Source organism: Phyllopteryx taeniolatus, chromosome 3 (genome assembly GCF_024500385.1).
Source record: "Phyllopteryx taeniolatus isolate TA_2022b chromosome 3, UOR_Ptae_1.2, whole genome shotgun sequence".
NCBI lineage: Eukaryota > Metazoa > Chordata > Actinopteri > Syngnathiformes > Syngnathidae > Phyllopteryx > Phyllopteryx taeniolatus.
Genome location: NC_084504.1, coordinates 9,931,569 through 9,955,301, shown reverse-complemented (window position 1 = coordinate 9,955,301; position 23,733 = coordinate 9,931,569). Strand labels below are relative to the sequence as shown.

At 43.1% G+C, this 23,733-nt stretch overlaps 1 protein-coding gene and 1 long non-coding RNA gene across 4 annotated transcripts in view; one reads left to right on the top strand and one right to left on the bottom strand.

Annotated features, from left to right (window-relative positions):
* Positions 1-8,740: 8,740 nt before the first annotated feature.
* LOC133474837 (uncharacterized) lies at positions 8,741-22,015 on the top strand. Of its 2 annotated transcripts, none has more exons than XM_061766901.1 (3): positions 8,741-8,882; positions 11,734-12,294; positions 21,479-22,015. In XM_061766901.1, exons 1-3 carry the CDS (start codon positions 8,849-8,851, stop codon positions 21,931-21,933), a joined length of 1,050 nt encoding a protein of 349 aa, XP_061622885.1. In that variant the 5' UTR covers positions 8,741-8,848; the 3' UTR covers positions 21,934-22,015. The 2 variants fall into 2 exon arrangements, with proteins under 2 accessions (XP_061622885.1, XP_061622884.1); XM_061766900.1 differs by having other exon boundaries at positions 21,476-22,015.
* Positions 15,022-23,733, bottom strand: part of LOC133474838 (uncharacterized) — a 47,512-nt gene continuing 38,800 nt past the window's right edge. For both annotated transcript variants that reach the window (XR_009787638.1, XR_009787640.1), the window contains exons 2-4: positions 21,699-21,908; positions 21,455-21,615; positions 15,022-15,600 (exon numbers count right to left, since the gene is read on the bottom strand). This is a non-coding gene — a long non-coding RNA (uncharacterized LOC133474838). The remainder of the gene's footprint in view (positions 15,601-21,454; positions 21,616-21,698; positions 21,909-23,733) is intronic.

Genomic DNA, 23,733 nt, shown 5'->3' with positions numbered 1-23,733 from the left:
GAGTACAAGTCCTAATTGGAATAAGCCATCTCTTCCCAACAAATTCACAGGGCACTCCGGGACTTCGAAAATGGGCATTCTACAAGTTTTTCCCTGTGGGTCTCTAATCCACACAGGCTCAAGTTCCATGGCAAAAGTAATTTGTCCATTTGCAGATCTCACTAGTGCCTTATGTCCCGATAATCTGGAACCTGGAATCTTTTCCCGACATGCAGTCCTACATGCCCCTGTATCGCGAAGAAATGTCATTTGTTTACCATTTACTGATAAAGTTATTTCAGGTTTTTCAGTGTCCAAACTCAGAATGTCCTGTAAATTGAAATCCACCTCCTCATTCTCTGTAATGTTTACACAGGAGGATTTGTTGAGTTGGGAAGCAGGCTGGCTTAGTCATGCAGTAGTTTGTCCGTATTCTCTTTTATTTTTATTAGGGCAATCACGCGCAATGTGGCCTTTGTTTCCACAGCACCAACAGATGTTCTTATCACAATAATTTCGATTTCTATCATTTCTTACTCTCCAACGGCCTCTGCCGCGTCCCCTAAAATTATCTCTTTCTCTGCCTTGATAGTATATTTCTGCTCTTTCGTCGAGGAAGACATCAATTTTTTTTTTTCTTCTTTTTCTCTAACACTCTCTCTGCGTGGAGGGCATGATTAACATATTCCTCCAGTGGGCCAGTTGCTAGGTTTATCCAATGTTTATCTACCCATCTGTTAATGTGTTCTTTTGAATTCGCATGTAAAGCATTTTTTAACTGCTGTTGATAAGGGCCCTGAGGACTAGCATCCTCATTCAAGCCGCTGTTTGCTTTAAAACAAGCAGTCATTCTAACTCTATATTCTTCAAAAAGTTCGTCATCCTTTTGTTTCACCCTATTAATTTCCGTGTAATTTGCTCTTTTGCGGAACCTGGCTGTGGTTCTCTCTATCAAACCCTTAACTCTATATTGTAATTCTTTGTCATCATGTGGCATTATAACACCATGGTGCTTTGGGTCCCAATCCCCTCGGCAAAGATGCCAATCAGGCCCCATTGCCGTCATCCAAACTTGTTGAGTCTCTGTCCCATTTAAATGATAAGATTGTCTAAGATTTTCTATTTCCTCAACAAACTGGACAATGTCTACTTTGTAAGGTGTGATGCCGGCTACGGCCTTTTTCACATCCTCATTAGTCCAGGTCCTATAGACCAAAAGAGTTTCTCTGCGATCTTCTTGTACATTTGGATTTGCTACTTCAATCATCGGAAATAAATCCATATCTCCCTCGTCTGAGTTTATATTTGTTATTTTGGGAGTGGGAGAAAATGTTTCTCCCATAGTTCTAGACCAATTCATTTGTACCCCTCCCGATCGTAAAATTCGTTGTGTTTGTGCCTCTTGAGTTGGAGGATTTTCATGAGGTGGCAAAACCGGGTACAATGGTGCTGATGCTTTTGTTTCCTTACTTTTTTTACAACTTTCTTCAATTATCTTTTTCTCGCTAGTTCTTATTATTGGTCCTGTCTCGTCATCTTCCTGTCTTTGAAACAACATATTTTGATGTCTACCTTCCTGCTCTTTTTGTTCATTTGTTAAGTGTTTCTTATTCTCCCTTCCTTTTTCTCTTTTTGACGCCATGTTTAACCAGAAGAGTAAGTCGTCAAATCCATCTTTTTGTATTTGTGATATATCATTTTTGTGTCGACACTTTATTTCGTTTTGAAGTTTCACTATTTTTTGCGAATTTAGCTGGCCAGCGAAACCGTATTTGGTTATCCACGTGTTTAAATGTTCTATTTTGGAAGGGTTTTGGAGTTGAACATATTTCCAATCTTTACATGTTAGGCCTATTTTTGGATCCGGTTTATTGTTGTTATTTCCCATTTTTGTGAATTTGGAAGTCAGTTCATTTGCACCTAGAGTGACCTAAATACTGACTTTATTCAAAAATGACAGGGTGACAATTAATGTCTGAGTTTTGGTAATTCTCAAGCTTCTACCCTAATTGGGGCGGAGAATTCTTGCCTTTGCTTCCAAACTCAGTTGTCACTTACAATCCCGTCTTATACATTCATACTTTTACACATACACACGATATTAATAACGTTTTTATAAACACACGAAAACACGGAAACACAGAAACACAGAAATACGGAATTTAAGTACGTACCGGACTCCGCCGTCCCCACGGATTTTATCGGATTCCGTCCTCCATCTTTACCACTTGCCAGTGACTAGTATTACACAAGGTTTATTCTGCCGTAGACTTCTTACTTTTTCTAATGAGGAGGGCGAATTTTAGATTGTTCAGATCACAGTCTCTCAACACGCTCTAAACAATCCCCCCCCCCCTCGCTCCTGCATTTATTTGAAATAGGAGGGATTTACAATCATAATGTTCTAAGCAATAAGACACAACACAGAATATTTGATAGTAATAAGACACAACACAAAATATTTGATAATAAGAGGGTTTTTTTTCCCAGACATAGTATTCTAAGCAATAAGACACAACACATAATATTGGATCAACACCTGTCACGACCCGACCACATCCGATCACGTCCTTGGTCCAAGCGCCCTTCCATGGATGATGCTGAGTCTTCTTTTTGAAGGCGAAACATCTAAAATTGTCCATCATACTAATGCAAGCTAAGCAAATAAATGATAACTTCTATAATATATTTAACACTTTACCACACTAACAACAAGAGACAGGTGCAACAGTAATGTCTGACTCCACATCTGAAGGTTGCGTTTTCAAATGTCAGGCTCAAATGCTGCGTTTCATTCATGTGCCTTTTACTGTAAATTGCAGGTTGAGCTACCTGCCCTCCAGCTTCTTCTTCTTAAAATAATTTTTTTTTTGCGCAACTTACTTTCACAGTTGATGCTATAATGCAAGAGTCAATCAAAGCAAGATGGAGGAATATCTCAGTGGTAGATTTGACTGTAGATCAAGAGGACTCTGGTTCAGTCCCACCAATGACTATCTATCTTACTATCTTGATCACATTACTCACGAATACATGAATCTGGTTTTCAGGTTTGACCCTTCTAAACAGCTAGCTACAGGTGGTCAACAGATGAGACCATCCAAGCTTAGTTTAGCACGTTAGCATGGTATAATTCGATCAAGATGTCCTAGTGTCCTGTTGCACAACCTTCCTCCATTTTACATTCTGACAACCCGTTAGAACGTCACTGATGGTGTAGTGATACACTCGCCTGACTTTGGTGCAGGCAGCGTGGGTTCAGTTCCCCCTCAGTGACGGTGTGAATGTGAGTGCGGGTGGTTGTCCGTGTCTGTATGTGCCCTGTGACTGACTGGCGACCAGTTCAGGGTGTAGTCCGCCTTTCGCCCGAAGTCAGCTGGGATAGGCTTCAGCGCCCTGTGACCCTCACCAGGATAAGTGGTGTTGAAAATGGATAAAATGGACAACCTGTTAGAGAAGAGATGGCACACGCCAACTATCTGTGAGAGTTCCCTCAAATTTTGTTCCTTTTTACCACTTTTGAACAAAAATACATGCTGCAACACACTGAAGTTGACTGTCAACTTTACAGTATCTTGATGTTTTGCAGCAGCTTCAACTATATGTAAGAATTCCGTGGAAATCTGCAGGTCTTGGTTTGTGTCTGCTGTGGACACTATCCAAACAATGACACTTAAAATTGGGCCAAGCATCACGAACAGCAGCAGGAATCCATCCCGGATGATATAACAGAACTTGTCTTGACTCGCTGACCTGCTTTTCTCGTGCCAAGAAGACTGACTGAGGTGGCGAAGGACAAAATTCTACAGGCTCCACAATTAGCTTTTCATTTTCCTTTGAGATTCCAGATTTGATTTACAAAGTGACACAATCTCAGATTTAGTGACACAAATATTCCCTTCATCCTGCTCCTCTGGTGCTAAACAGAAGCTAATGGTCCTTTGTAAAATGTGAATTTTGAAGCTAATCGAGTGGCGGTGACAGCTCACTACTTTGGTACTTGGGGCAAAATGTTCTCCCCAGTCAAATATCTGGATACAACGAAACAACAGCTTAAATTTACAGTGTTGCTCCGTGGTTGCTTGTGTGAAAATAACCTCAGTCATGACATTTGTGATGAGTTTCCTGCAGCTGTTGGGGGAGTTGCTTTTCTCAAGTCCATCTAAACTATGAATTCATGCATTTTTACTGACTTGGAACACAACTTTGAATAAGGGAGTTCCCATCTTAGTAATAGGGAGAACTGCATTCTTGATGACTCGATACAGAATAGTGTGTCAGCACACGTCACTTGATCATCAGTCAAATTTTGTGCTACACCACAAAAGAAATAGCCCTTTCTGATCTAGTGTCAGACGCGCTACCGTTTGGTACCTAAATAAATGTTTAAAAACAGCTCTAAAAGATTAAATGCAAATGTATTTTACTAAAAAGTTCAATTCAACTGAACTGTAAATGTATGTACTGTATAGGATTTTAAAACATTTAAACCAACTGTAACGTGGCACAGTTTGAACATTTAATTCAGTGATTCTTTCATGTACCACGCGAGTGAATCTGCAAATATTTGAATTTTCAAATGCCAAACTGCCAATATGCTTCCTGTTTAGTACCAGAAAAATGAGACGAAGGAAAGATAGTGAGGAAATGGTGTCACTTTAAACCAGTAATCTCAAAGGACAATAAATAACTAATTGTCATCCTTCCTGTCCTTAGTCATCTTCCTGCTGCGAGAAAAAAATAGGCCAGCAAATAAAGATGAGGTTCTGTTACATCATCCGTCATCCTGCTGTCCGGCCCAGTTTGGATCTAGTTTCCACAACAAACACATACTAAGACCTCAATACATTCATGGAATTCTTTCAGGGCTTACAGATCATTGCTGAAGCTCCTGCAGCGCATCTAGGGTCTCTAAATCCGGCAGATTGTCAACTTTAGTGCCTTACAGTACACAGTTTCTTTCAAAAGTGGCAAAGGGGAGCAAAATGTGTGGGAACTCTCACAGCCTGGAAGTACAGCAGAATATATATATATATATATATAAATTTATTTATATAGCGCATTTCATACACAAGGTAACTCAATGTGCTTTCCACGAATAAAAGCATTTAAAAACAAAGAAAAAAAATAAAACAAAGAGAAAAAAATAAAAATACAATTACAACAGCGTACAGTGCAAGAAATATTTAAAAGTGGAAATGCTCTAAAAAGCATGGGGAAAAAAGAAAAGTTTTTAACCTGGACTTAAAAACATGCACACTTGGGTCCTGACGTCACTTATTCCATTTGTGTGCAGCATAATAGCTTCACCATGTTTGCTTTGGACTCCGTGCTCCAATATTTGACCCGAGTGTCGATCACATTGCCCTACTGGGTATATTTCATTAGCATTTCTTTCATGTATTCAGGACCTAAACCGTTTAGTGATTTATAGAACAGTAGCATAACTTTAAAATCTATTCTAAAGCTGATTGGAAGCCAGTGTAAAGACTTTAGAGTAATATGCTCTGACCTCTTTGTTCTGGTCAGAACCTGAGCTGCAGCATTCTGAATGAGCTGCAGCTGTTTAATGCTCTTTTTGGGGAGTCCGGTCAGAAGACCATTAGCCTGTTCTTACATCAGCGTTATGATGTTTAAAATGGTCAAACCTAATTGGCTAGTTCGAATCAGATCACTTTGATGACCACTAGTTGGCCTGGTCCGCAACCAAGTTTGGTAAGTACAGTGTTTTCCAAACTTTAGTAATCACATTGTACTGTATATTTTACATTAGAAAAGGTATATCACAAATTTTGGATACAAAGTAAGTTCTGACCACAACTGTACGTAAGAGATGTATCTTTGCGGCTTAACCATACATGCACATGATTTGAACGAGCTGTGCTACCGTTGTGCCACAGAGCCAATGGGAGTCACTGTGTGTCAAGATTTCAAGTGTATATGGTGGGTATCCATGAGTACTGAGGGTGCATTATTGTATGAATTATTTTATCTGAGTCATTTCAAAAATATATATTTTTCTCCAATTTCCAAGTGCATGTATTATTTTAATTTTTGCTTTCCTTTATTGAAATTTCTCTTATTTTACTCATACTAGTTTTCCATTCTCAACACCGCTTATCCTAATTAGGGTCACGGGGGCGGCACGGTGGCCGACTGGTTAGAGCGTCAGCCTCACAGTTCTGTGGACCCGGGTTCAATCCCCGGCCCCGCCTGTGTGGAGTTTGCATGTTCTCCCCGTGCCTGCGTGGGTTTTCTCCGGGCACTCCGGTTTCCTCCCACATCCCAAAAACATGCAGGAATTCCATCCATCCATTTTCTGAGCCGCTTCTGGTCACTAGGGTCGCGGGCCCTAGTGAGGAGAAGCGGCTCAGAAAATGGATGGATGGATGGATGGGTCACGGGGCGCTGGAGCCTACCACAGCTGACTTCAGGTGATAGGCAGACTACACCCTGAACTGGTCGCCAGTCGGTGACAGGGAACATATACCTGTAGACAGACAACGATTCGCACTCACATTCACACCGTCACTGAGTGGGTACTGAACCCATGCTGCCTGCACCAAAGTCAGGCGAGTGTACCACTACATCTTCGGTAACCACTAGTTTTCCAATATTTTAATAAATTTTTACTTTATACTTTTGCATTTGTTTTATTTTTATTTTCATACATTATTTCTTATGTAGTGGCACGGTGAACGACTGGTTAGAGTGTCTGCCTCACAGTTCTGAGGACCAGGGTTCAATCCCCGGCCCTGCCTGTGTGGAGTTTGCATGTTCTCCCCGTGCCTGTGTGGATTTTCTCCGGGCACTCCGGTTTCCTCCCACATCCCAAAAACATGCATGGTAGGTTAATTGACAACTCTAAATTGCCCGTAGGTGTGAATGTGAGGGCGAATGGTTGTTTGTTTGTATGTGCCCTGCGATTGGCTGGCAACCAGTTCAGGGTGTACCCCGCCTCCTGCCCGATGACAGCTGGGTTAGGCTCCAGCACGCCCGCGACCCTAGTGAGGAGAAGCGGCTCAGAAAATGGATGGATGTATGGATTTCTTATGTACTACTTTTAAATGTGTACTTAATGTATTTATTTTGTAATTCATTATATTATTTGCATTTTTTTATAATTAGTTTTTATTTGTTTTGTCGATAGGCTCCAGGACGCCCGCGACCCTTGTGAGGATAAAGCGATACAGAAAATTGATGGATGGATTTGTTTTGTCTTATATGTATTTCCATTATCCTCCTTTTAATTTTTTTAAAAATATTTATTTTGTAATTAATTTCATTAATTGAGGTGCAACAGTGATCGACTGGTTAGCACAACCACCTCACAGTTTAGAGGTCCTGCTTTCAAATGTGGACTCCAGACTTCCTGTTTTGAATTTGCTTGTTCTATCCACATTCCAAAAACATGTATGGTAGGTAATTGAAAACTAAATTGTCCATAGGTGTGAGTAGTTGTTTGTTTATATGTCCCCTACAATTGGGTAGCGCCCACTTCAGGGTGTACTCTACCTGCCCAAAGAATTGTAGGACAACTGGACCTCAGACAACTGGTCCTCAAAAGTCTGTTTGTGTGTTTTTATTTTTCATTTTAAAGTAAGTTTAGGCCTGACAAGTGTCATCACTTCCACTGCAGATAATTGTCTGAGTATTGTTGTCCTATAATTGAACTTTCATAGTGTATGCACTTTGGTTAAGCACGTGTAAACTGTTTAATATTCCCATTTTTTTAAAGTGAAGATTCTCATGCTGATGATTGACTCACATAGGCCAAAAGAACAAAAGCCGAATGGTGAACATGCAAATGTTCCAGGAGCTCAGATATGCATGCACCTCCCCACCAACTAAGTTTGTGGAAAGAGGGGCTTGCTGTGGAGGACTGTGATGGGGGGGGTTGCAGCCTGGAAGTACAGCAGAGACAGGAGGGACACGTCGCAGACATCCAGGGATGAGCCCTTAACACCCGGAGGAGACGTTTACACCTCGTTTCCTTTCCTCTTTTGTTATCCCAAAACACATTTTGACGTGTGTGGAGGCATAGTTTCACACTTAATAACAAAAAGTAATGTAAAATACACGACTGTCATTGTTGTTGGTCTCCACTGCACTGCAAGTCATTTCCTTCCTGCGAGGCATTTCTAGTATTTTGACTGCCTCTCGTGTAGCTAAATAAGCAAAATACAAACAAACAAAAGGAATTTTCTCATACAGCTTCATTGGATATACACAGAACAACAATTAATTACAACAAACTGTATTTATATAGGAAGTTATACATGGATTTTTAAATCACAATTTATTTAATGTTCGTGACACATTGGGTTGATATAGCGCTTTTTTTATATATACTCAAAGATGCTTGTCAGAAAGCAGTGAGAAAAAAATAAAAATAAATAAAATTTATTTTAAGTCATGGAGCATTTTGTAATTAATATAAATATATAGCATTTTTTAATTCATATATATATTTTGTAATTAATATATATATATATATTAAAACATTGAAGTTATACTTTCTTACTATAATTGCTGTTGAAAAGCAGAATCGTATATACATATATATACATTTTATATATACAAACAATATATATAAACAATTAAATAATACAAAATATTTTAAAATAAAAACATTAAAGTTTAGTGTTTGTAAAATATACTTTTAGCAAGTAAAGAATGATGACCTATTGCTTTATTTATTTTATTTAGATAAAAACTAACAACACGCTTTTTTTTTTTTAAATCACCCAAAACATTTGCATCTTGTGAATTCGTGATCCCGTCGCACAGCTGATGATGTCAAAATCTGGGGCCCCCTAACCCGGAAGTTGGGGCTGTGTTTACATTCCCCGCAGCTCGACTTCAAAAAATGAGTCTACCGACCATCAACTCCACCACCAGACGTAAGAATCTCTTTTATTAATAATGTTATTATCCTAACTGTACACCTCACACTTTGTTTGTTCTGCCGGCTTATATGGCGCCAGCTAAGCATGCTAACAACAGCTAGCATCGCGACTTGCAGGCTTGTTTTCTCGCCATCTGGTGACTAATATTAATCACCGGACCGTTTGATTAAACGTGTTCTAGTGCTAATTTGACCCAGTGTTTGAACTGGCCATGTCCTGTAGGAATTACATACAATATGAGCTAACTGGCTAGGAGTTGTGAACAGTTTTAAGCTAATTCGATAATAAACGTTTTGTGTTTTTGTTGTAAAAAAACAAAAAAAAAAGTAAATTTAAAGTATACATACACGAGTCGCAGTTTTGACACACAACGGTGACTTCGTAGCAAAGTAGTAATAGGCACAAACAGAAAAATGCATAAACAGTGTACAACAGATTCTAATATATATAGCAATCGAACAATAATAAAATAACAAATGAGCTATGAGTTCAATTTAAAAAGAATTGTTTATAGTGGCGTCAGATGTAAATGGTAGATGATTTGTAAATGATATGGTAACTCGACAAGCACACCAGTCAAAGGTGTAAAGACCAAATGGTACTCAGTGAGGAGGTGTTTAAAAACGTTGGACTGGTACTCTACTTGTATTATTGGATAATTAATATTATAAAAACTATTAAATGAAGACACTACCACTTTCACTTTGTGACTGTAGAAACTATACTTAAGTTACCATATGTGACCATAGTGTTTTTTTTTTTAGTTGAGAATGCAGCACTGGTCAAAAGGTTTGAGACACCTTCCCATTAAATAACATGGGAAAGCGCCTTTAACCAGATGTGTACTGTACATTTTAACAGTTTTCGTTCCAAGGGTTACTTCTTAAAAAGGTTCAGTCAAACCTTTACAGACAGTTTCCCATTGAATTGCGTGAGGACGCGTCTTTAAACCTTTGACTGAATGTTTTGAGGGTATTTGTTCCATAGTTTACTTCTGAAAGCGTTATGTAGCTTTCCCAGACGTTTAGAAAGAGCTTTCCATTGACTAATGTGGGAACGTGTCTCTAAACCTTTGACCATTGTGTAGTGTAAAGTCCATCCATCCATTTTTGTCAGCTTATCCGATGTCGGGTCACGGGGGCAGTAGCTTTAGCAGGGACCCCTAGACTTCCCTCTCCTCAGCCACTTCCTCCAGCTCTTCCGAGGGGATCCCGAGGCGTTCCCAGGCCAGCCGAGAGACGTAGTCTCTCCTGGGTCGTCCCCGGGGTCTCCTCCCGGTGGGACGTGCCCGGAACACCTCACCAGGGAGGCGTCCAGGAGGCATCCTAATCAGATGCCCGAGCCACCTCGTCTGGCTCCTTTCAATGTGGAGGAGCAGCGGCTCCACTCTGACCCACAGCTCGTGACCATAGGTGAGGGTAGGAACGTAGATCAACCGGTAAATTGAGAGCTTCGCCTTTCGGCTTAGCTCCTTCTTCACCACAACGGACCGATACAAAGTCCGCATCACTGCGGACGCTGCACCGATCCGCCTGTTGAGCTCCCGTTCCATTCTTCCCTCACTCGTGAACAAGACCCCAAGATACTTGAACTCCTCCACTGTAGTGTAAAGTTTGCAGGGTATTCATTCTTTAGTTTACTTCTGAAAGGTAAGTAAATTTATTTTATATAGCTTCTCAGAGAGGATTCACATAGTGCTTTATATTAGTCAAAACAAAAAATTGCGACAAATAAATGAGTCAAGCGGCGGCTCTTAACTAAAACAAAAGGTAAATCGGGGACTTGCAAGGCTTGCGGCCTTCGAATCGAATAACATGAATAATTTCATCACAAAAGAAGATACAAGCAAAATATTTGACTCCAAGCTTGGCAGGGATAATTTTTCCACACGGAATAATGTTACAGCTAGACTTTACACCGATTTTATCGGCCTGTTCGGTATCGGCCGATAATTGGCTCTAATGTCATAATTCGCCGATCCGATCAATGACACCATTGATCGGCTCCGCAAAAGACATTTACTCCGCGTCGCCATCGTGCACAGTATATTTGAATCTAAAAGCTAGTTTGTTTTTAGCCTTGTCACGTCTTTTGACGTAGTACTGTAAATATCTGACAGCCAATGAAGTTATTTAAAAAAAAAAAAAAAAACAAGTCGGCGGTGTGGGAAAGACAACACGTCTGAGACAGACACCACATTTATTGCCCAGATCAGACTACAAGACAAATTTGCTCTTTCGCGATTGCACTGTCAGACTACTGCAATAAAATCTTGTATTCCGATACCACCACATCCCATTTTTTTCACGATCATTGGGGTTTATCTTGTCAACTCAAATGCGACCGGATACACTCGTTACCGTGACTACGAGAACAAGAGTGGATCGCGCCGACTGTATTATACGGACAAAATGGGGAAAAACGTGTGTTAGTGGTCACCGGTGCTCAAGACAGGCGAGGACGTTCATTTAAGGCTTGCTTGAGGTATGTTCCCGTACTTTTAATATGATACGGCTCGCAAGCAGGCAACAAAACGTTATGTAGCCTAGCAAGCTACTGCTAGCACTGACGAAAAAATACAAAAATACCTCTACCTCACATACACACATTGTTTAATACTGCAAAATCAAGTTTTATCATATTAATCGATGGAATAAGTGGTAGAATACTTGATTCTAAAAATATTAGATAACTGTAGCCCTACTTGTCAGTCAAGGTGTACTTGTATGGAATTTGGAAATTATTGCTTTATCCCCATAAATTCCTGTTATTTCACATGGAAAGTAAATACCTGGAATTTTGCAACCCTATTCTTGACAGTTTGGTGTGTGGTTTTGTGTTGAAGGTAAGCGCGAGGCTGAGCGCTCGGTCAATTGGACGGTGGAGGAGACGCAGGTGCTGCTTTGCGCCTGGAGCGACCAGCGCGTTCAGAAGAGTTTGTCGGAAAACCTGCGCAACCGCCATGTCTTCAAGCACCTGTCGGCACGCATGAGCGAAATGGGCTTCTGCCGGAGTCCACACCAGTGCCGGCTTCGCGTCAAAACCCTAAAGGCCAACTACGCCCGGGCCAAACTCCAGAGGAAGTCGGACGCATCCCAGATGTGCACCTTCAAGTACTTTGACGAAATGGACGCAGTGTTGGGGAGGCCAGCGGACGGCTCGGGAGTCGGTCCTCGCTTCCCTGCACCCATCGCAGAATTCGGCGATCAATTTTTCAGCTCCCCGGGAAGAGACCAGTTGAGCTCCTCAGAAGAGAAGGGAGGCCGTCACCCGTGGCAGTTGGGCTTCCACGTCAAGATGGAGAATGGTGAAGATTCTGAATTCAGCGATGCCGGATTCCCGGAACTGCCGCGAGAGAGACACAAGGACGTTTATTTGGCATCGACCGTCCATCCTGAGCCTCCTGGTACGTTCTCTGGGCTTTTATGTAAAAAAAATATATATTTAATTACAGCACTACCTTGACTTACGAGTTAAATCTGTTCCGTGGCCAAGCTCGTAACTGATTTTACTTGTATATCAAATCAATATTCCCCATTGAAATGAATTGAAATTCAATAGTGAGTGGAGCCTACACTTTTCCATAAGTGAGTCAAAAATGACATGTATCATTATCATGTGTTTGATGCTATTTTGGATAAAAATATTGGTTTCTATTATATTAGATATTACAATAAGGACCACATAAGTATGTTTTTATGTTTGAAATGCTTTTATTTTTAACTTTTTAACCTTTGTTAAAGGTCCATAAGATAGTGTTGAATTTAATTTCCAGGTGGACTGCCAAAGCCTTCACCTGGACTTGGGCCTCATCCAATATTTCTGAGTCCAGTTCCATCACTATTTAAATCATATTTGTGACCATTTTGGTTATATACCTAGCAGCTATGATACCTTGGATAAGAAAAGAGAAGAGAATGATTTGAGTGACAAGCAAACAACCCATGCTCAATATGTAACTATGTGCAGTCCCCTTCAAACGTATTGGAACGGCAAGGTCAGTTCCTTTGTTTTTGTTGTATACTGAAGACATTTGGATTTCAGATCAAAAGATGAATATGCGACAAAGGTTCAGAATTCTAGCTTTTATTTCATGGTATTTACATCTAGATGTGTTAAACAACTCAGGACAGAGCGCCTTTTGCTTGAACCCACCCACTTTTCAAGTGAGCAAAAGTATTGGAACATGTGAGTGTCTATGGGAGAAAAGCCAACCATTTTAAAGCTGAGAGAAGAGGAAAAATCGGTCAGAGCTATTGCACAAACATTGGTCATAGCCAATACAACAATTTGGAATGTCCTGAAAAAGAAAGAAACTACTGGTGTACTGAACAACAGACATTGAACAGGTCGACCAAGAGTATCAACAGCAGTTGATGACAGAAACATTGTGGGAGCTCTGAAGAAACACCCAAAGACAAGTCAATGAAATCACTGCTAACCTCCACAGGGCAGGGATGAAGGTATCACAAGCCACTGTTGACAGAAGACTTCGAGAGAAGAAATATTCAGGCCATACCACAAGATGCTAAACAATCATCAGCAAAAAGAATCAGAAGGCCAGATTGGATTTTGCAAAGAAGTACAGAGATGAGCCACAAAGTTTTGGAACAAAGTTTTATGGACTGATGAAACCAACATTAACCTCTACAAAAGTGCTTGAAAGGTCAAAATATGGAGAAAGAAAGGATCTGCTTATGATCCAAAACACACAAGCTCATCTGTGTAGCATGGTGGAGGTAATGTCATGGCTTGGGATTGCATGGCTGCTTCTGGAACGCGCTCACTAGTCTTTATCGATGATGTAACTCATGATGGTGGCAGCAGAATGAATTCTGAAGACTGCAAAAGCATTTTGTCTGGCAATTTACAGAAAAATGCATCCAAACTGTTTCATCATGCAACAAGACAATGACCCAAAACACACTGAAAACACAACAAAGGACTTCATCAGGGGGACAAAGTGGAAGGTCTTAGACTGGCCAAGTCAATCACCGGACCTTAACCCAATAGAGCATGCATTTTACCTTCTGAAGAGGAGACTGAAGGCAGAAATCCCCAGAGAAGCAAGGCCTGGAAAAACATTTAAAATGAAGAATGCAACAGTCTAGTGAAGTCAATTGGTCGCAGGCGTGATGCAGTTATTGAAAGTAAGGGTTATGACACCAAATATTAAGTCTTATTCACTTTAAGTTCATTTTATGTCTCTTCCAGTACTTTTGCTCACTTGAAAAGTGGGTGGGTTCAAACAAAAGGTGGTCTGTCCTGAGTTGTTCAACACATCTAGATGTAATTACCATGAAATAAATGCTGGATTTCTGAACTTTTGTTGCATATTCATCTTTTGATCTGAAACCCAAATGTCTTCAGTATACAACAAAAAAAAAGGAATTGACCTTGCCGTTATACCCACACCTGCTCGGCGCCTCTTACCGTGGGCAACTCGAGTGGATGAGAGTCCAACCCCTCTCAAGAGGACTGGTAACAGAGCCCAAGCAGTGTGTGGAGGGTGGCCTGAATCCATCCAGTCGGAACTTCTCGACTTCACAGCTCGGGCTCCTTCCCAGCCAGAGGTGACATTCAATGTCCCTAGAGTCAGCTTCTGTAGCCGGGCATCGGATTGCCAAGGTCCCTGCCTACGGCCACCGCCCAGCTCGCACTGCACCCGACCCCTATGGCCCCTCCCACAGGTGGTGAGGGGGACCTATGTTACCCTTTTGGGCTGTGCCTGGCCGGGCCCCATATGTGCAGGCCCGGGCACCAGGCGCTCGCCTTCGAGCCCTGCCTCCAGGCCTCGCTCCAGAAGGGGGCCCTGGTGACCTGTGTCCAGGCAAGGGAAAACGTCTTCCTGATTTTTTTTAAATTTTTTTTATAGCATTGGGTTTTTTGGAGCCGTGCTTTGTCTGGTCCCTCACCCAGGACCTGTTTGCCATGGGTGACCCTGCCAGGGTCATAAAGCCCCAGACAACTTAGCTCCTAGGATCATTGGGACACACAAACCACTCCACCACAATAAGGTGACGGCTCAAGGAGGGGGGGAATATATTTAGCGAGAAAAATGGTGATGTGGTAAATACTTATTTCAGCCGCTGTATATCCGTTTGTCTGTAGTCTACGGCTCCCAGGTGGCCGAGGCGCGCACACCAAAAAGAACAGCACGATGTCCATTGAATTGAAGCAAAAAAGTGTTTCAAAAACTGTTTAATTTCTTTGCATTGTTTTTAATTATGTCCTTACAATATGTTTATATATATTATTTATCTTTGAATTATGAGCCGTCGCTTCATAAATTTTTCTTTTTCTGCTGTTACAAGCCAAAGTTTTAGTTATGAGTGAGCGTCATATACGCTGCCTGAGTAAAGTGGAAAAAAAAAATGGAGCAACTAAGGTATTCTCATGCCCTTCCATGTGTGTGTCAGGAGAGCCACAGTCGCCGATGCACTTTCAACCCTTTATTGAATGGAACATACAGTCAAACACAGATACAAAATGAGATCGCTCGCAAGGAGACATTTCAGATTTGAGAGGGATCTGGGGGCATAGTAAAGCAAAGTGGACCAAGTGGAGTATAACATTGCAGTATATGGAGCTAAGGCATAGCAACAGGTTGAGGGAGGACTCGCATATTTACTTCAAGTAAAAACAAAATGTTCCTTTTTCCGTGATGAGACGTATTTTATCCACGGGGAGACTGAGGGCAGCAAAGCAGAGACTGTGGAGCATAATACAACAGGGTAAGCTAACATTGGCATGCATCTTAAATTATGTATTTTTTTTCTGCGAATGCCTTTCTCATGGTAAGGTTTTATCTGAGAGGAGACTGAGGGCATAGTGCAGCAAATTGCACACTGTGGAGTATAACAATGTCTGGAGCTACGGCGTAGCAACAGGGTAAGGAAAAGGTATTTACCTCTAAGATTGTGACCTTCTGCATGGTACATTTGATCTGGGAAGAGACTCAGGGCAAAGGACAGTAAAGTTGATACTGTGGCACGTAGAACTCCAGAGGTTTCCAAAGCACAAAGCGCAGACACGGGTTGAGAATGGGGGTCTACTATTATGTTGAAAAAAACATAACTTGCTTATAAGAAATTATCTGTTCATGAATAGTAGATGTCACAAGGCTTTATTGTCAATGACGAAGTTAATAACAAATGATGTCACAAGTTTTTTTTAGCGATGACGTGTCTGTTTAGGAAAGAATTAAAGAGCACATCATCCTTATAAATACCGTAACATATCCAAATAATAAGCTGGATGAGACCGAGGAGTACTGAAATGATTAGAGCTAAAGCGAAGAAGCTTGGAAACAGCGCTGGTATGTAATAACTATTTTATATTGACTCTTTGTCTATTATGTAGACTAAAACTGTTGTTGAATGGTCGCGTAAAACAAGCTTTCGATTTACCTGTCAATCAACGTTCCTACCCTCTCCTATGGTCACGAGCTGTGGGTTGTGACCGAAAGAACGAGATCACGGACACAAGCGGAGGAAATTTTGCCGCAGGGTGTCCGGGTTCTCCCTTAGAAAAGCTCGGTCATTGGGGGGGGCCTTAGAGTCGAGGCTGGACACCTCGCTGGTTAGGTGTTATGGGCAAGTCCCACCAGGAGGAGGCCCTCCAACCGTCATATCTGCCCTGCTGACAACCCCAATATGTCCAACCTCCAACCGTCTGTGTCTTAATTTGTCTGATTTATCCACAATAGCCCCAGGGAAGACCTAAGATACACTGGAGAGACTGTCTCTCGGATGGCTTAGGAACGCCTTGGGATCCCCCAGGAAGAGCTGGATAAAGTGGCTGGGCAGAGGGAAGTCTGGGCTTCCCGACTGTCAAAGGAAAAATACAAGAGTCAAAACAAGCACTTTGCTCTCCAAAGAGTCTGCCTATTTCTCCTTAGGCGAGGTCATACTTTATATACCAGAGCTGTCAAATGTTACGAAATGTCCGTATTTTGTTATGGAAATCACTCAACGCTAACTCGTTATAACTAACAAAAAATCCAGCGTCAGACATTAACCGGCCAGTGTGGCGCTATGTCCAGCCAACGTGATGAAAATTTCATAAATAAATTTGATGAAATAAACTACCGTATTTTCGCGACCATAAGGCGCACTGTATTAAAAGGCGCAGTCTCAGTTACAGGGTCTATATCTGTATTTAACACATACACAAGGCGCACCGTATTATTGGGCGCAGGCATGGTAAAACATACGCTAGCTTAAAACATACGCTAGCATGCATGCACGCAAAAACATACGCTAGCATTCATGCAAAAACTGAGTTCGGTTGTACTTTATTGAACTATTTAACAATGTACTCACGTTATTTTTTTATCAATCCTCATCCACAAATCCATCAAAGTCCTCATGTTCTGCATCCGAAATGAACAGCTGGGCAAGTTCTCCATCAAACATGCCGGGTTCCCTCTCGTCATTGTCGGAGTCAGTCTCGTTGCCCTCGGGCTGTTCAGCAATGATGCCGGCGTTTTCCTGCTTCCTCCACTTGCGAACCATGGATTCGTTGATCTTGAATTCTCTCGCGGCTGCTCGATTCCCATGTTCCTCCGCGTAACTGACAGCTTGCAGTTTAAACTGCTTCATAAGCGTGTCTCTTTGTAGGTGCCATTTTCGGGGGTCCTTAGCCAAACCGATGTTGTTTTGCACAATGCACATACCGGCGCTATATACCTACTGGGGGCGTGACTTTAGCGTCCTCTTTCACGCGTACCCTTCCCCCTTTAACGTCCGCATGCTGTCCTCAGTCAGATCCACCTTCCCTCTATATAAGGCGCACCGCATTATAAGGCGGCCCGTCCATTTTGGAGAAAATGTCAGACTTTTAAGTGCGCCTTATGGTCAGGAAAATACGGTATATTGTAAAAAAAGAAAGGTTGGGGGGGTGGGGGAAGCTACTTGGGGGCATGCTATTTTATTTCGCCCCCTGGCTGCCAAGCCACGGAGGTGAAAGTTCTCTTTGTGTCTTGTCTCAACACATTGTAAGTGACTAATCATTGCCTCCATGGCAGCGAATAATCTACGCTTCTTACGCATTATGTTATCACAACGGGAGGCCGAGGAGTGGGTAGCAAAAGACGGAAAAGCATGATGCTAATTGCTAAGCAATGTGTCATGAAGCCGCAAAACACCAAAATAAGTGATTGGGTGATGCATACAGTACACTTGCCACATCGGTGTGGCTGGAACCGCGTTATAGCAAAGAGTAACCAAGTTACAACAACAAAATACCAAGCCAATGAAAACCCGTCTGGAGATATAAACGTAAAATAATTCACAGCCTCAAAGATGCCCGCTGAACCGGAAATGAATTATCACTGGAGATGTCATCTGACAACAGGGTCAGTTTAAAGTTCTATTATTAATAATAAATATTTGTAATATAAGAAAACATAACCTTTATTAGTCCCACAATCTTTTCAGTAGTAATAGTGTATATAGAAAATATGAATATATTATATAAATAGGATGCAAGAGAAGACATCTACAAGTACATTCACAAAATGGAAATCTAAATTATTGTCCATGCATAAACTATCCAATTTAATTTGTCAGCGATGTTATTTGTTTGTAAACTAGAGTGTTGAGTTTTAATTGACTTGTCAGTGTCTTAATGTCATCCATCCATTTTCTTCTGCTTATCCGAGGCCGGGTTACGGGGGCAGTAGCTTCAATAGAGAAGCCCAGACTTCCCTCTCCCCAGCCACTTCAACCACCTCTTCTGGGGGGGATCCTGAGACGTTCCCAGGCCAGCCGGGAGACATAGTCTCTCCAGCGTGTCCTGGATCGTCCCTAGTTTCTCCTCCCAGTGGGACGTGCCCGGAACACCACCAGGGAGGTGTCCAGGAGGCATTCTAATCAGATGCCCGAGCCACCTCATCTGGCTCCTCTCAATGCGGAGGAGTAGCTGCTCCACTCTGAGCACCTCCCAGATGACCAACCTTCTCACCCTATTGCTAAGGGAGAGCCCGGACACCCTGCGGCGTAAACTCACTTTGGCCGCTTGTATCCGGGATCTTGTTCTTTCGGTCACGACCCACAGCTCGTGACCATAGGTGAGCGTAGGAACGTAGGTCGACCGGTAAATTGAGAGCTTTGCCTTTCGGCTTAGCTCCTTCTTCACCATAACGGGCCGATACTAAGTCCGCATCACTATAGGTGTTGCACCGATCCGGCTGTCGATCTCCCGTTCCATGAATAAGACCCCCAAGATACTTGAACTCTACCACTTGGGGCATGATGTCATCCCAACTGGGAGAGGGCACTCCACCTTTTCTGACTGCGGACCATGGGCTCAGATTTGGAGGTGCTGATTTTCATCCCAACCGCTTCACAATCGGCTGCAAACCACTCCAGTGAGAGTTGGAGATCACGGCTTGATGAACCACATTGTCTGCCAAAAGTTTGCCAATCCAGAGGGACTGTCCCCGATGTCCATGCGATGGTGCAGAGGTGTGTCAACCAGAACAGCCCCACAACATCCAGAGCCTTTAGGGACTCCGGGCGGATCTCATCCACCCCTGGGGCCTTGTCACCAAGGAGCTTTTCAACCACCTCAGTGACCTCAACCTCTGATAGGATAGCCTCCCTCAGAGATCCCAGATTCTGCTTCCTCATGGGAAGGCATGTCGGTGGAATTGAGGAGGTCTTCAAAGTATTCTCCCCACCGACTCACAACGTCTCGAGTCGAGGTCAGCAGCGCCCCATCCCCACCAAACACAGTGTTGTTGAGTGTTGATTTGTGCACTGCTTCCCCCTCCTGAGACGCCGGATGGTAGCCCATAATTCCCTTGAAGCAGTCATGAAGTCTTTCTCCATGGCCTCACCGAACTCCTCCCACGCTCAAGTTCTTGCCTCATCGACAACCAAAGCTGCATTCCGCTTGGCCATCCGGTACCCATCAGCTGCCTCAGGAGTCCCACAGGCCATCTTGACGGCATCCCTCAACGCTGATGTCCACCAACGGGTTCGGGAGTTGTCACCACGACAGGCACCGATCACCTTACGGCCACAGCTCCGCTTTGCCGCCTCAGCAATGGAGGCGCGAACATAGTCCACTGGGACTCAATGCCCCCCGCCTGATGACACGACCACAAAGTTGATCATCGCACTGCGGTCTAGGCTGTCCTGGTGCCAAGTGCACATATGGGACACCCTTATGCTTGAACATGGTGTTCATCCGTGATGAGCACAGAAGTCCAATAACAACACCACTCGGGTTCTGATCAGGGAGGCCGTTCCTCCCAATCACGCCCTTCCAAGTCTCACTGTCATTGTCCACGTGAGCATTGAAATTCCCCAGCAGAACGATGTCATTCCCAGCAGGAGCGCTCTCCAGCACACCCCCTCCAAGGACTCCAAAAAGGGTGGGTATTCTGAACTGCTGTTTAGTGCATACACACAAACAATAGTCAGGACCCGTTCCCGCACCCAAAGGCGGGGGGAGGCTACCCTTTCATCCACCGGGGTGAACCCCAATGTACAGGCACTGAGCTGGGGGGCAATAAGTATACCCATACCTGCTCGGCGCCTCTCACCGCGGGAAACTCCTGAGTGAAAGAGAGTCCAATCCCTCTCGAGAGGACTGGTACCAGAGCTCAAGGCGTGTGTGGAGGCGAGTCCGATTATATCTAGTCAGAACTTCTCAACCTTGCACACCAGCTCGGCCTCCTTCCCTGCCAGAGAGGTGACGTTGCACGTCCCTAGAGCCAGTTTCTGTAGCCGGGGATCGGATCGCCAAGGTCCCTGGCTTCGCCCACCGCCCAGCTCACATTGCACCTGACCCCTATGGCCCCTCCCACAGGTGGTGAGCCCATGGGAATAATGTCTTTAATGTTCTTGACAAAATTTTTAATTGCTAAGTGAAACTGTCTTCCAGGGTTGAATATTCAAAACACTCAAAGGACCCCATCTTAGAAACCTTAAGTGCAGCAGAATGTTTTTTTTGTCACCTTGGCCAGATCTGTGCCTTGCCACAATTATGTCTCTGAGCTCTTCAGGCAGTTCCATTGACCTCATGATTCTCATTTGCTCTGACATGCACTGTGTGCTGTGAGGTCTTATATAGACAGGTGTGTGGCTTTCCTAATTAAGTCCAATTAGAATAATCAAACACAGCTGCACTCCAACTAAGGTGTAGAACCATCTCAAGGATGATCAGAAGAAATGGACAGTACCCGAGTTAAATATATGACTGTCACAGGAAAGGGTCTGAATACTTACGGCTGTGTGATATTTCAGTTTTACTTTTTTAATAAATCTGCAAAAATTTTAGCAATTCTGTTTTTTTTTTTCTGTCAACATGGGGTGCTGTGTGTACATTAAGGAGGGAAAAAATGAACTTAAATTATTTTTGCAAATGGCTGCAATATAACAAAGAGTGAAAAATTTAAGGGGGTCTGAATACTTTCTGTACCCACTGTATACAGGTATTTGATATGTGCAAAGGCATATAGTTTTCGAACGCCTGCTTAAGCTGCTGACCCCGCGACCCGCCCCCCGATAAGCAGAACGACTAATAAATACATGTTCAACTCAACTCATTCTAACCTTAGTATCCTTGTATCACAGCAGCACCATCCCTGGAAGTTGCCAGCTCTCCTCCTCCACCGGTGATTGTGGCTGCTCCGACCGCACCCGATGAAGCAGCGCCCGCCTCTGCTCGGCTCCCCGACGACTCCTGCCTCCGCATGGAGCCGGCCCTCCAGCACCTGTCACAGTGTTACCAGCAGCTGCTGTCAGAGACGCGGGCCCTCCTGACGCAGCTGGAGCGCCAACGGCAAGAGCAGGCTACCTGGCACCAGGACCTCCTGGGCCAGTGGATCCAGAGGCAGCAGGAGGCGGCCGACAGGGAGGAGAGGCGGGAGAAGGCCCACATGGACCACCAGATCCAGGTGCTGGAGCTCCTCACATGTCTGGTCAGGGAGCAGCAGTGCAAATGCGGAAGCGGGGTGACCACCACCACCAGCGGGCGGGCAGCGGAGGTGTCAAGTGAACTCCATCACTTATTCACCAAAGGGGAAAATTAAGATATGATTTGTAATTTATCACTTGTAAAACCTCAAATTTTGCCTTTGAACACTTTTATGGACATAAAAAAACCAAGTTAAACTGCTTGTGGTTTTGTTGCTGTGATGTCATCATAACTCAATCCGGATTTAATCTGGATTGCACTTCTGGAATGTAAACATGTAAATTCATGTTGATGGTGATCAGATACCGTGTATATTTCTGTCAAAAGTCATCAAATCACGTTGATGCTGGTTAGGTATTGATGTAGTCACCCCTGAATTTCTTGAAACAGTTATGCCAGTTTAGTTCGAAGTGGCCATTTTAGGGAAGTTGTGGCCACGAAACCAGAAACTAGTAACTGAACCACACTGTCTTTTTTAAGATTCAGACCTGGAAGCCCCTTCCACTTAGTAACTTGAAATTTGGTAGACTTGTCTATCATCAGTAAACCTACAAAAAACTCAATAAATCATGAACTGGTCGCCAGCCATTTTATGGTAAATTTAGCCACAAAACCGTAACAAACCTTTTCTTTTTTGAAAATTCAACCCCTAAAGTCAGTTTGACTTGAAAAAATAAAATTTGGCAGGTGTATCATGAGCTGCAATTGGCTGGCAACCAGTTCAGGGTGTACCCCGACTCGTGCCCGATGATAGCTGGGATAGGCTCCAGCGCGCCCGCGACCCTAGTGAGAAGAAGCGGCTCAGAAAATGGATGGATGATGCGTGTATCATGAGTAGACCCACAAAAAGTCACAACAAACCAAAAAGACAAGTCTGCCACAAGTGGCCATTTCAGGGCTATTTTGGCCATTTTAAGGGGTCCTTCAGAGACAAACTCCTAAAGAGTTTTTGAAAATTCAGCCTCCAAAACTTGTTTCACGCATTCATTCATTTCATTCATCTTCCATACCGCTTATGCTCATTAGAGTTGCGGGCGTGCTGGAGCCTATCACAGCTGTATTCGGGCGAGAGGCGGGGTACACGCTGAACTGGTCGCTAGCCAATCGCAGGGCACATAGAAACAAACAACCATTCACACCTACGGGCAATTTAGAGTCTTTATTTAACCCATCATGTATGTTTTTCGAATGTGGGAGGAAACCCACGCAGGCACGGGGAGAACATGCAAACTCGACACAGGCGAGGCCGGAATTGAACCCCGGTCCTCAGAACTGTGAGGCAGACATGCTAACCAGTCAACCACCGTGCCCAGTTTCACTCAGCAACGTGAAATTAGGAATCTTTCATGCGTAGACCCACAAAAAACGTTTGAAGAAGCCAAGCTTAAAAACCCACATGAAATATGCCCTTTTGCTTTGAAGTTGCCATTTTAGGCACATTTTTGCAATTTTCAGGGGTCCTTTGAGTGTTTTGAATATCCAACCCTGGAAGACAGTTTCACTTAGCAATTAAACATTTTGCCGCCATGTCTTTCATGAGTAGACCCACAAAACAGTCTCAAGAAGCCATATCTGAAAAGACTCAGGAAGTCTAGTGTTTTGGTTTGAAGCACCTCATTTTAGGCCATTTTCAGGTGTCCTTACTGACAGTATGAGTATTATGGTTGTTATGTCTGGCCCATGTGATTTTCCGTGGTGAACTCTGCGTGGTCATTCCGGTTAAGGGGAAAACTTCAATCGGCACTTTACATAACATGAACACTGACTCCTCTGAAATAGGAATCAAATGTGTCAAAATTAGGATTATGGTTTAAAATATGTTCCCTATTTATTTATTTTATTTGTTTAGCCTTTGTATAATAATTCTTTCAGAATCCAGTTTCTGGGAAACAGAAACTAGTGCGCAAAGAAGTGA

Excerpts from the sequence above, each read along its gene's own strand:
- LOC133474837 (XM_061766900.1), top strand. The coding sequence starts at position 8,849 with ATGAGTCTACCGACCATCAACTCCACCACCAGAC. Across the intron at positions 8,883-11,733 it reads CATCAACTCCACCACCAGAC|GTAAGCGCGAGGCTGAGCGC; the intron begins GTAAGAATCTCT and ends TTTGTGTTGAAG. Across the intron at positions 12,295-21,475 it reads CGTCCATCCTGAGCCTCCTG|CAGCACCATCCCTGGAAGTT; the intron begins GTACGTTCTCTG and ends CTTGTATCACAG.